General features: G+C 44.6%; 1 protein-coding gene across 1 annotated transcript in view; it reads right to left on the bottom strand.

The window, feature by feature from the left end:
* RUNX1 (runt related transcription factor 1) overlaps nucleotides 1-4374 on the bottom strand; it is a 236554-nt gene extending 232180 nt beyond the window's left edge. The window contains exons 1-2 of the mRNA XM_023517438.1: nucleotides 4255-4374; nucleotides 3929-4045 (exon numbers count right to left, since the gene is read on the bottom strand). Of these exons, the coding sequence (XP_023373206.1) occupies nucleotides 3929-3986 (58 nt within the window). The 5' untranslated portion in view covers nucleotides 3987-4045; nucleotides 4255-4374. The remainder of the gene's footprint in view (nucleotides 1-3928; nucleotides 4046-4254) is intronic.
* Between the last annotated feature and the right edge of the window lie 8976 nt (nucleotides 4375-13350).

Below are 13350 nucleotides of genomic sequence, written 5' to 3'. Positions count from 1 at the left end.
TGTTCTGAAGGTGCTTCTGTTACAGGTTGCTCCTTGCTCCTGTGCTCAGTGGGTTAGCACCTGTGGGGCCTCCTGCACAAGCCTCCCTGATTCAAGTCAGTAATTTGAGCTCCTGGGTGAATCTAGTCTGACACAGAGGGACAATACTGCCCCAGGAAGCAGAGCCAACGAGGTGCTTTCTTGGTGGGGGGACTGCTTTTTGTTCTTTTAAAACATGAACATTTGGAAATTACTTTGTCATTTTTCAAAATTTTCTTAGCGTGCAAAGAGACTAGATGGCAAAGACATGATTATAAATTTAAATAGTTTTTAACACCTTTTTTTTTTTCATAGTTTCACAATGTGTGGACAGTTTCAGATGTGAAACTCCATCTCACAAAGGAGGAACTAGGGTCTGATTCTTCAACAACCAGGAGGGATGCCTTGTCCCCGGCTTTCTTAGGAGGGCAGGATGAGTCAGATGGGTTAAGACACATCATTAGGGGCTGAGCTGTGCCCCCTGCTCCCACCCAGATTCATATGCAACTGTATTTGGACACAGCATTTTTAATGAGGCAATTACAGTAGAATGAAATCTTTAGGATAAGCCCTAATACAATCTGAGGTCTGACTGGTGTCCTTCTAAGAAGGGGAGATTAGGCTGCAGACACACTCAGGGATGACCGTGAGAGAAGAAAGCCATCCCCAAGCTAAGGAGGGAGGCCTCACCAGGAACCTGTCAGTCTCGCTAACACCTTGATCTCAGACTTCCAGCCTCCAGCGCTGTGAGAAAACAAAGTTCTGTTTGAGCCACCCAGTCTGTGGTATTTTGTTATGGCAGCCCTAGAAAAATAATACAGTTTCCACACCGTGACTGACGCCACAGATAGTTCAATCTACGGCTTTCTGTGATCTGAAATCTCCCGTCAAGCCAGAAGAAGTATCTTCATAAATATTTTTCTGAAAAGAGTGGCAGACTGATGCTTCCAGAAAAGCACCCTTCAGAGGCGCGGCCTGGTGCGGCGCAATCCCCTTTGAAAGACTCCCCTGAAAGCTGGGAGTCAGTCTCGCCGTGATTTTTTTACCTGTGGTTCTAGGAACGCAGAGGCATGTGAGTGCTCAGGCTTTGCGCAGACCACTAAGCCACTTCTAAGAACAAGGCTACCTGAGGCGTTCTGCACAAATCTGTGCCTGCCGAGCTCTTCCTCTCCACGTCTGCTTAGGTGCTTTTTGCCAGCACCTTGCACCTTTTGGGGGGGATCAAAGTTTGGGTTTGGCGAGAATTCTATGTTGCAAACCACCTGTGATAATTCCAGAGAAGTTCAATTGCATTTTACACTTTCATAATTTTTTGTCTAAGCAAATGAAACGAGAACCTGGTGCCATGTGATAGAGAGAGGGCTGTGTTCTCCGTGGTAGACCACATTCATTTCGAGTACCGGTCTCGCGGACTCTGGCCTGCCACTCACAAGGAAGGGAACAATGGCTTGCTTGGTTCCACTCCCCTCTTTTCCTCCAATTTCCACATGGGTATCTGGCTAAAAACAAGTTACGGGTTTCCTTCTGTGAGAATTGAACCGACTGATAAAGTCCCATCCCAGGAAGAAAACAAGACGCTGCCTTCCCCTTCAGCTCCTAACTGACAGTTAGGGAGGGAACGCAGGCCATAAATTACAGGCAGAGACAGATGACCGCACTGACCACTGCGAGTGGCCCGGCTGTGGGAACAGGGTAACACCTAGGGGTGGGGGGAGGCGGCAGTTTGCTGGTGACAATGGTGACTCTTGTACTATCAGGCAATGTCCACATGGTACCAAATGGAATGATATTTTGCCACACTTCTGGCCCGGATGAGTGATGAGGACAGTTAATCTGGACAATTTAAACCTCTATGTGGATGGAACCAACCTGGATGGAACCAACCTGGATGGAACCAACAATGAAACTGGCAAATTTCACACGGCCCTCTGAGATTCGATCTCAGTATTATACGTACACTATCCAGTTAGAGGTTCTGGAGGGCCCTGAGTTCCCTTGGTTGAGGGGAAGGAGGGAAACAGGCCTTTCCAAAGAGCTCTTCTGAGTGTTGGTGAGAGCAAGGGCCCACTCCAGACCGGCCCCGGGACACCTGCGGCAGGCAGATTGAAGCTGTGGGGCTCTGTTAGGGGCTGGCTCCTTTCACTTCCTGGAGCCTGCACATGTCACCGTGGCCTCTCACTGTCTTTGCTGTTGGCCAGTAAGGACAGCTCCAAAGGCCAGCACTACACACCGAATGTTTAAAAATTTCCTGAATTTGCCTTCCTGGGTTGATAAAATAGGAAACAATCCATGTTCGGAGGGGGGAATTGAAAGCAGAGTAAAGGCAGGAAGGCCTTTTCTCTGTTATTCTACACATATTGCTTCCTCCGCCTGCTAGCAGCCCAGAGCAAAGGCAGCCGGCAGCAGTTTGCAGCCTCTCACCAGTGGCCAGTGTCTCTGCTGCACCAGCCCAAGGGTGCCGAGAGATGAGTGACTCACACGTGTCCCCGTGATTCAACTTCACTGAAATTCCCTCGGCTGCCAGTAAAGAAGCACTTGGAAACGCTTTCATGTGAAGCTTGGAGTTGGTAGTAATGACTTGCTTTCTTCCCGTTGTCCTTAAATCTTCCCCAACAACCCCCAACACACACAGACACACATCTTTGTCAAATTTTTAAATTTGGGGGACTGACACAGAAACACAGGAGCTCTGTGCATTCACAATAGCATTTGTTGCGACAAAGTGGCTGGCAAGCCTCTGCATTCCCCTGCTCACTTGGCTGTAGGAATAAATAATGAGTCACAGATACTATTTGGGTGCTCGAGAGAGTTTGTAGGAAGAAAATTAATTATTCCCCCATCGCACCCCACTGCAGCCCAGCTCTGCCAAGCCATCAGACCACACTTCTTGGGCACCGGTCAGAGTGTGAGCCCTGACACACTGCTGTGCCGTCCTGACATTTTCATGTTATTTTGTTGGTTTAAGCATGGCCCTCTTTACTGCTAAAGATACACAAAAGACACACGCGTGTGTGCGTGTGGGCACACACACACCCACACTCCCACACAGACTCAGGGCTCAACCACAGCTCTGCACATTTCAAGAGGCTGGTTGCAAAAATGTAGACAGGTTTTCCACCTTAGCTGTTCCTATCTGTAAATCTGCTCTCTAATGACTTAAGCTATGAGAATGCTTGACTTAGGAAACTTCATCATTCTTTTCAAGAGGGACCTCTCTATGCTGCAACCTGCTTGCTTGCTCTCTTGAAAGATGCCAGTTGCCTCTTGGCTTTGAGGCTACAAGGAAAAGCACAACACAGCCTCATCCTGATGATTTTTCACCTAACCGAGTCTGCCCAGCTCCTGCACTCTCTGCCTTTTGGAGACGTGGCCACTTTGACCCTGTGGTCGGTCCGGGGCTGGTGGAAGGTGCAGCAGTGAGCCCCCGCCTCCTGCCCCCACCCCACGCTGGCACCAGCCCTCCTGGCTCCCTGCGAGTGTCTGCCGAGCCCCAGGGCAGGCTGCATTCTGGGCCACACAGCATGCTGAGTAAAGGATAATTCAGACACAGTCACTCTGGGCAAGGGACGGCAAAATAAAACCCAGGGAGCTTCATGCAAGCTTTCCAATCTCTAGGACTTTAAATGAGACCAGCACAACTTACTAAGACTTGACAAGGTTCTCACGCACCGACGCAGTGCTCCAACAGCTTAACTGACTATTTATGAAAACATTTCTGAAGAGCTGCCATCTGATGAATAAGTAACCCAATAGCCTTGTAATCATACGCCTCACTTTGAAATCGCCCACAAAACAGACAGGGGACCGGCAGGCACCGAGGGACCTCTCTGCACCGGGGCGAACCAGGCTCCCGTCTCATTACACGCAAAGCCGAGCAGAAGGAGACATTAAAAGACCAGCGCGTACTCACCTCTCATGAAGCACTGTGGGTATGAAGGAAATGACTCAAATATGCTGTCTGAAGCCATCGCTTCCTCCTGAAAAGGCACCCTCTTCTGAAGGCGGGGGACTCAATGATTTCTTTTACCTTAGGAGCGAAAACCAAGAAAGGTCACTGTTTTCACTTCACCCCCACAGCCCTGCATCTCTCTTGCCCTCCCCCCCCACCTCTGGGACTCCCCAGGCCCTAGGAAAAAAATGTACCTTTGTGAAAACAAATATTCAAATTGTTAAAGATTAAGGAAAAAAAAAAAAAAACCAGCAGAGCGCCTCGGCTGTGGGCTGACGATGCTTCACCACTCTGCGAAACCCTGTGGTTTGCATTCAGTGTGATTCGTCCTGCCTGCTGACCACTATGCCGGGCTCAGACTTCTGACACTGCCAGGCTACCCAACTTGTGGTTCTGTGGTTGTTTATGAGGCCCAAAGAAGTTTTCACACAACCCAAATTACAAATTTAACTGTTCCCCTTTCCACCGCCCATCTCCATTGGCTCTTGAGGGTCACATGACATCAGGGATGGCAATTTTTTTTTCTTTCTGAGCAATGCCCTTCCTTCCCTCCACCTGCCCTCCCCCAGGCCGTGCAAGAAAATAGCCCAGGAGAGTTTGCAAGAGAGGAGAATGTAGAAAAAAGTGACTCACTCTCTTATTATATCTCAATGGTCTTTGCTGATTTAGTACAACTCGGCTCCTGTTGTTGTTACTTGTGGTTTTTGGAACTACTGATTATTTTGATAAAGAATTCGTTGCTGCTTATTCAATAGTAATTCAACGCTGGCATCGAACTGCTGCTTGGGCAGGATGTGGACCCCGTCATTTAAAAAGCCAGGCATCAGCTCAAGGAGAGCTCAGCCCTTGGTAAAGACTACAATGGCATAAGCAAAACTATAAAAGGGAAAATAAATAAACGGGAATGTTTTGGTGAGAGTCTGACCCTAAAAGGGTCTGACAATTTACCACTGGTGTTTTAAAGCCTGGGAAAAGGAAAGCATTTTAGTTTGAAATTAAAAAAAAAAAAGCATGTTAATAAAACCCAAATTATGTGGTTTTATTCTCCCTGAATGGACATCTTTAGTACACATCTCAGTAAAGGGAGAAAAATCACAGTGCTCTCTAAACACATACCCACTCCAATTAGGAAGCTCGTGGAAGACAAAGAAAGGAGAATTTCTGTAAGTTGGGAAAACGCAGAGGTTACTCCGCAACTGTTTATTTTTGCTTTCGCCTAGGAAGGTTTGCTTACTGCCTTTCTCTAGTTCAATCCCAATCTGTAGGCTAATTGACACCTGTGGATAAAACTAGACCTTTAGCCCACTAAGAGTTCACGATCAACAGGGGGACCAGGAGATGCTTCTTTATGGCAAACCCTTTCTCCTGGGGCCGACTTGTGAGTATGACACAGCGCATCCCCTGTCTACCTTAGGAAGACATGCCTGTTTGTGGGACTAAAAACGGGATAATTTTGCATTTGGTTTTGCAAACCATTCTTTTTCCTGCCTGTTGGTTTTACCTGCTGACAAATAAAATGCCATTCTTTTTGTAGTTTGAAAATTAAGAAAGATTTTCTTTTCCTATTAACTACCTTATTTATTTCGGTCCATGCTACATAGGCACTCCACGGCACTCTGTACACGTGAAGTTTCAACGCACACACGCCAGAGAAGCCGTGTGATGATGGCTTTAAATGCCAAGCCTGGATTTTAAGCTGCAAAAATGGGCAAAGGCACTTTGGAAAGTTTGAACTATCAGAATACACTATCAGGTTTTTTTTTTTTTTTTAATGCACTTAATTTTGCACACACAAAGATGCACGACAGTATTACCCTCAATGGCACAGTTCTTTCAAAAGGAATAGATACAATTTTTACTTACTCTTGTTTTGACTAAAGCAGGAATTGAAACTTAAGAGACTGCTTTCTCTTAGACTTGGGAGAAGTTAACTTGCCATATGTTGACACTTAGCAGGGGTTTAAGAGAATAATAATGGCTGTATTTCTTTTATGAAGCGTATTACTGTCCAAGCACACTTCACATCGCTTCTCCGTGCACATCCCGTGTTAACATAATTAACATTATGCTCCCGTGCTAGCACTCTCTCTAATAAAGTCAAGCCCCGGTTAAACCCCAAATAGGTTCTTTTTTTCTCTTCCACACTGAATAGTCCTTGGAAAGGTTCTAAGAGCCGAGGGCTGTAGCGTGCAGCTGCCACAGCAGAGTCGACTCAGACTTAATAATGACTTAGCAATTCGAGAGGCGATGGAGATTAATCCTTCAGATATTTCATTTTAGAAACTCCCTGGATGCTTTTACCCTTAGGTGTCCAGATGCTTTAGGGGAGGGCTTGGAAGTATCAGCTAACTGCCCAGATTCTCAGCTTTTCTCTGTGGGCCTAGCTATAGCCAGATCTATATTTTGGCTAGTGGGGTCTTTGTAGGTAGGATGGGTTAGGGTTTAAAGACTGCTCTAAGGCCGGGACTTGCTGAAGCCTCACCTTGTGCTGTCACCTTCTGGGCTGGGGTTTCAACGGAGCACCAGGGGGCAGAGTAGAAAGGCCTGCAAGCTGGCTCTGACTGCTTTCCCTGGTGGGGTTAACTGCCTCTGCGGCAGCGGCGTAACCTCCCAGCTCTGTGAGGCAACAGTCGCGGCTTTTCTGGGCACGACAATAAGTGAAGTCTCAGCCAGCTGCTGGTGAACTTGGCTTTACCACTTCCCTAGGAGCCCAAGACAAAAAGGCACGTCTGTCATCAATGAACCGCCTAGAGAAATACTTAATCCTATCTTACCTAGAACTGTTGAGGATTCTTCACGTTTGTGCATTGACCCTCACCGTCTGTCCTAGTTCCTGCAAGTGACTCAAACTCTGGGCTGCTGGTTTGAGAACTGTACCCAAGCGGACTGAGGCTTTGCCAAGCAGCTGAATGACAGTTTCATCCTCACTCAGATTGGCTACAGCTTCTAAATGCCGCTATGGGCCGAAGGGGGAGAATACTCTCAGGAGTCTTTTTTAATGGCCCTATAAAAATTCCAGCAAAGGCTGAAAGATGCATAGTTGCGTAACTCTGTAATTAATGCATAGACGTCTGTGAGCAGTCTAATCCAATTAAAACATTCTCTCTTAGGCATTTGCATTACATGACTACTGTGTGCTGTCCCTGAACCCTGTGTGTCTATTATAAAGTAGATTCTCTGGCCAGAAAATGGAAGCAAAAGTGGACCGTCCACATTGGATGACAGTCTAACATCCCAAAAGGACAGTGCTCCTCAGTTATCTCTGTGTGGCATAGATTTCCATTCTTTCCTAAACCTTTATTGTCTTTCTTTTCCTTTTTTTTTTTTTTTAGACAGAGTTTTATTTTGTCGCCCTCAGTAAAGTGCCATGGCATCATAGCTCACAGAAACCTCAAACTCTTGGGCTCAAAGGATCCTTTTGCCTCAGCCTCCCGAATAGCTGGGAGTACAAGTGCCCACCAGGATGCCCAGCTATTCTAAATCTTTATTTTCTAAGAGAGGTGTTTTCCCGAAACTTCCATGCTGTGCCAACAGTGAGCTCAGGGATGACTTTTTAACCTGGCATATAGACCTCGAAGCTTTGTGGAATGAACATGACCTGCTCTTGGCAAATGCAATGGTTTGAAAGAACTGGAGTGCTCCAGAGGCCCAGCTGTTAAAGATCCTTCCTGGATACCAGGGATGGCACCCACACAACAAAATAGCCCTGTTTTTGCACAAATTTCTTGCTTCTCTAGATAAAAAAAGCCACCATATACCATTTTTTTAATAGCCAAGGATGAATTTCAGCATTTATTTCTTAACCTTCCATAGATGAAGATGTATTGTTCTGTGGGAAAATCAGATTTCAAAAGGAAAATAGAAAGGAAAAAGGCAGGCACTGGGAGCAACCCGGCACTTGGACGCTACCTACCGATGGGAAGAACTGCTAATGATAATTGTTCCAAATGGAAGAGTTTAAACTGCTCTGCCTTCTGCAGGTGGACCGGGGATCGGCAGCATTGACATCACCAGGGAACCTGTTAGGATTTAGCATCTTGGGCCTCCACTCTAGGCCTCCTGAATTAGAATGTGTAATTTTACAAGATACCCAGGTGATTCCAATACACATTAAAGTTTGAGAAGAACTGCTCTAAGGGAGGCCTTGCATATGCTGGAATTTAGTAAAGAAAGAATAATATGGCAATTGTTTGTACTCTCTGAGATGTCTTTTTCCTTTGAGATTTTGGAAACTTTTGTTTTGTTGACTTGACATCTTCTGTAAGTCCTGGATGTTTCTAGACAGCAGAAACTCACAGCAGGCACAGCTCATGTCTGCCAGGGTAGCATTTTTTTGGATTGCCACTTGGATCTCAAGTGCCATGTTTGGGTCCAGTTTATAGTTTGAGGTTTGACACAAAAAGCAAAGAGGCTCCCCGTGTGCTCCATCTGTCTAGCTGGTGACCCCGTGTACATAAACAGAAGGCCTTTTTCCTTCAAGGACATCAGACTCCCAGTTTTCACCTAGTTTGCACTTTGGAAACATTAACCCTGTGAGCTCTTCCAGATGCACAGCACAGGTCACACAGCAGTGGTGTTGCAGTGGCCTGACCGTCGAGCCACGGGGTGTCATTCTCCCCAAGGGATACCTGGCCCCTCTCTTCAACCACTGTCTTATGACGTCATGCCCTTTACTTGCTCCAAAAGAAGGGGCCTGCCCTTAACTCAGATCCACTGCTAATGGCCAAACCGCCCCGGTTCCAGAGGCTCCATTTCTCTGGGCACTGGGGGTTGGCTGCCCCTCTCAGATGCATTTGGATCCCTTCAGGCCTGCCTTGGGCCAGAGAGCTTGTTTGGAATAGTTTCTCCTTTCAGAGTTTTGGCCTTTCTGTTTCTGGTGGCATTTGAAACCAGGAGGGTATAACTGGAAAACTTAAACAAACCCTCTTTGAATGTTAGAAATGTTCAGCATTCGAGGTTTGGTCAAATAATGGAAAACATTCTGAATTGGTACTGAACTTTGCAGCCAGTTCTTCCAACCTCGAGGCTAATTATAGCATGAGATCCAGGCAGGGAAAGCAAAGGGAAATGAGGAAACTAAAATTACTTAGCGCTGGAGAAGCCAGAATTCATATTGGTTAGATAGTGTAAGATTTAAGACTTCAATTTGTTCAGCAAATAGTGGTTGGTGTCCCGAGTCTGATCAAAGCACCTGGTTTGGGGGCCTTTGGGCTCTTATTGTAATTGCTATTTCTTTTCCCCATGGCAGGCAAATTAACAAACTTTCACATGACTATTTAGAAACCAAAGCATAATACTACCTTTGCCACTGGGGTGCTGTAAGGATCAGTAACTGTTTGGACTATGCAAAGTGGTTTTGAATGGAATAAAGGAAAAGACTTGTGGTTGCCATTTCAATATGGAAACATCCAATATGTGCATTTTAATATTTGCACTTGGCAGGGATCATAAAGCCAAAGCTCCAGGATCCTAAATTAGAGGTTTGGTAAGATTGAGCTGAAAATGTCCTCTGCAGTGGATGCTGGAGAAATCTTTGCTGTTCATCATTTAATTTTTGAATTAAACGTTCTCATGAGATAATATTATTTGGCCCTGCAGATGCAGGCTAACATTCTTTCAGAGCCTCAAAATGTCAAAATTAAAAAAAAAAAATACACTCCACTGAGAAACAAAATATTGCACTGAAAATTGCGTGGTGTGGGTTTTAATTTCCTACTCTTTAAATTCCCTTCCCTTCCTGCTGCCAATTTAGAAACTGGTTGGATTTCTGGGAGGAGACCAGGAAGAACGATCTTGGCTATGTTCTGGTTCTGATTTCATCTCTTTCTCAAGTTGTTAGTTTATTCAAAGCAGAGAGAAGAAACTGAGGTATCATCTTATACCACAACAACTTCACCACAACCACCAGGACACAGTGGTTCAAGCATCTGGAGCCAGTTGGGAACGACTTGTCATATGACACCATCACCGGAGCGCAGAATCTTTGTTACTATATAGAATACACACACACACACACACGTGTACTTTTGTATTATGGTAAGACCATATGATATGAGATGTACCTTCTTAACCTTTTTAAGTGTAAATACTGTATTGTTAACCATTGACACTATGCAGATCACGGGGCCTTATTGCTCTTGCGTAGCTGAAACTTCATGCCTGTTGATCAGCCATTTCCCATTTCTCCCTCCCCCCTCCCCAGCTCCTGCTGCCCACTCTTCCACTCTCTGATCCTATGACTTTCACTACTCTAGAGAACTCCTATGAGTGACACTAGGCAGTACTCATCCTTCTGTTGTTGGCTTAGTTCACTTAACATAAGTCCTTTAGCACGTGGCTGAATGACATTCCGTATGTGTGTACATAGCACATTTTCTCTATCCACTCATCCATCAATGGACATTCATGTTGTCCCCACATATTGGCTATTGTGAATAGTGCTGCAATGAATATAGGACTACAAATACCTCTTTGAGATCCTAATTTCAATTCTTTTGGATAAATACCCAGAAGTGATATTGTTGAATTATAGGTGGTTCTGTTTTTAATTTTCTGAGAGACTCTACATCATCATATCTCAAAGCAATTGCACTTTTGCATTCCCACCAATAAAATATGTGTGTATATATATACATATATACACACACACATATATACATATAATGTGTGTGTGTATATACATACATAAACGTAATTCATATATATAAATTGAAGATACTGTTTTCTACATAGGACTTATATCTGAAATAATAGTCCATCCAGGATAAGAGAATTTGGAAGACTGACGAGCATTAGCAGAGCTGAAGATTACTGGAAATAAAATGAAGAATGTTCACCTGGTTGCCATCATGAGAGGACAATGATCTTTGCCTATCAGTCATACCAGAGTTTTAATGGATTTATATTATTATTGAGGTATTACTCTCTGTTTCCCTGTACTTTTTTAGACTTTACCATGACTTATGTTAAAGTTTTCAAATTTTGTGTTGAAATGGAGACTCAGGGATATTATTTTTGGCCCATAAGAGCCTTGTGGTGTGAACTGGGCCTTAGACCTTACTCAAACTCAGAGGTGATGTTCAATAGACATTAGGGGGTTTTAGAAATCAAACCTGGTGAATCTTGAAAATCATCTGGGCAGCATGGCACCCATAGTTCAGGGGTTGGGGCACTAGCCACATACAGTGGGGCTGGTGGGTTCAAACCCAGCCTAGGCCTGCTAAACAACGATGACAACTACAACAACAACAAAAACAATAATGACAACAACAAAAAATAGCCAGGCATTGTGATGGGCACCTGTAGTCCCAGCTACTTGGGAGGCTGAGGCAAGAGAATCACTTAAGCCCAAGAATTTGGGGCTGCTGTGAGCTCTGCGATCTGACACCAAGGCACTCTACCGAGGGTGACATAGTAAAACTCTGTCTCAAATAAAAAAAGAAAAAGAAAAAGAAAAAAGAAAATCATGTGGGACTCTTAAAAAATTTTGAGCTGATCAAGATTTTCATTTTTTAGGTGAGCATTGATATCATCAATGAAAAGAAGTTCGGGGAACATGCACTTTCCAATTTTGCGGGAAATCTTTAACGTCTTCCTGTGGTGCTTTGGTCTTTAAACAAAGAATCCCATTATGGTCCTTTGACTGATCTCACCTGCCAATTTCTGATCCTTTTTGAGTCACAACATTCCCATGATAGATGGGCCTTTTATCTTTTTACTCGTCTACCTTGGTTCTGGTCACAGTCATGTAGGTATACACGTGTGTATGTGTATGTTTAGCTTTAGCTTCTCACCTCAAAAGCCAGCTCTGTGAGCCCTGCCTCTACCTCTCCACCTATGTGAATTTACACTGGGTCCCCTGTGCCCTGCTTGAGCTCACTATTTTTAGCCTTCTATATACCCACATGCAGCAGCATGGCCCCCAGGTTACACCATCTTGGAGCAACATGGCTTTCTTAAAATTCTTTCCTTAATATAAATCCATTATCTTAATCTTAGGCAGAATTATTCAATTCTCCCTTTATTCCTATGTTATTTCTCTTCAGATCTTTTTCTTGAGCTTTACTAAGTATCAGGAACACCACATATCCCTGAAACCTTAGTTATCTCACTGGGTATTTATTGCGTACTCACTCAGCTACTTCACTGAGTATTTATTTCCTAACCCCAGGCAAGGCAGACTTGTTTGACTGTACTCAGAAGAAGGTTAACAATCTTATGAGCCATTCACATCAGAAACAAATGAACAGTAAATGCCAAAGGCCAGGTGCTTCCAGGATTAGGACTGGGGTGAGATGAGTGAGGCTTCCAGTATGCAAAATTTAAGGAAGCACATTCACTCTCAGTGTCAACACTGTCTCATACAACCCTAAGGTCTTCCTAAATTTTGCACCATCGGTGCCTCACTGATGTCCTGATCCTGTGCATGGATCACAAAAACTAGGCAAAGACCATGGGCTAGGCAGAAGGTGGTGTCTGAGTCAGGAAGGGGTTTGGGCACAAAAGGATGGACTTCTGAGCAGGACCTTGATAGATATCCAAGTTCTGTTTTGTTTGTATTAGAGATGTACAGGTTTTATTGATTTAAAAAAGAAAACAACCAGAGAGAGTAAACAGAAGGGAAGAGATCTGAGGGGAAAGGCAGATAATAAATAAGGCCAGCCTGCCTGGGGTGACAGGCAGGTGACAGGACAGTGAGGATCCTGGTATGGCAGAGAGAGGAGTTGACAAAGGAGACTAGAGAAGGACTTGTCTGGAAACATAGAACTTGGGCCAAGTAAAGGAGGATCTCAGAGGCCATCCATTATACGCACTGGAAGGCCATCAAAAACTTTGGACCAGAAAGATGATGGGACAAAATTGGAGTTTTTAGAAAATTGATCTGGCAGTGACATTTATGATCATTTGACGATTTTATTGATGCTTGAGAGCAGGGGTCTTGGCTAGTTTTGGTGATGATTGTATCTCCAGCATCTGCCACTGTGTTTGGTATGTAGAAACCTTTCGATGAATGGAGTCATGGGTGAATGGATGGATAAGACTTTACTGGGCTAGAGGCTGGGGAATCAGAAGCTGTAATATTTCAACTATGGAGTAACATATGAACTAAGAATCTGGGTAGTAGGAATGAAAACCCAGGGGCCTATGATAGGTTGATGGCATTAACAACCTCAGATTTATGCCTCCTTGTAGTCATATTCTTTGCCCTGTATCTGTAGTCCCCTTTCACTCTAACCCTGAGCTTGGTCTTATGTCTTGCTTGGACCAAGTCATAAAGTTGATGCAAGCAGAGGCTTAGAATGGAGAAGTGCTTGCACATTAGCAATAGCTGGGCTGGTGCATTGGCAGGCGAGATGCATGGAAGGGAGACACATTCCTAGTGG

This window comes from Otolemur garnettii, unplaced genomic scaffold (assembly GCF_000181295.1).
Source record: "Otolemur garnettii isolate 467f Iridium unplaced genomic scaffold, OtoGar3 scaffold00111, whole genome shotgun sequence".
NCBI classification, from domain to species: Eukaryota; Metazoa; Chordata; class Mammalia; order Primates; family Galagidae; genus Otolemur; species Otolemur garnettii.
This window is presented reverse-complemented; position numbering and strand designations above follow the sequence as displayed.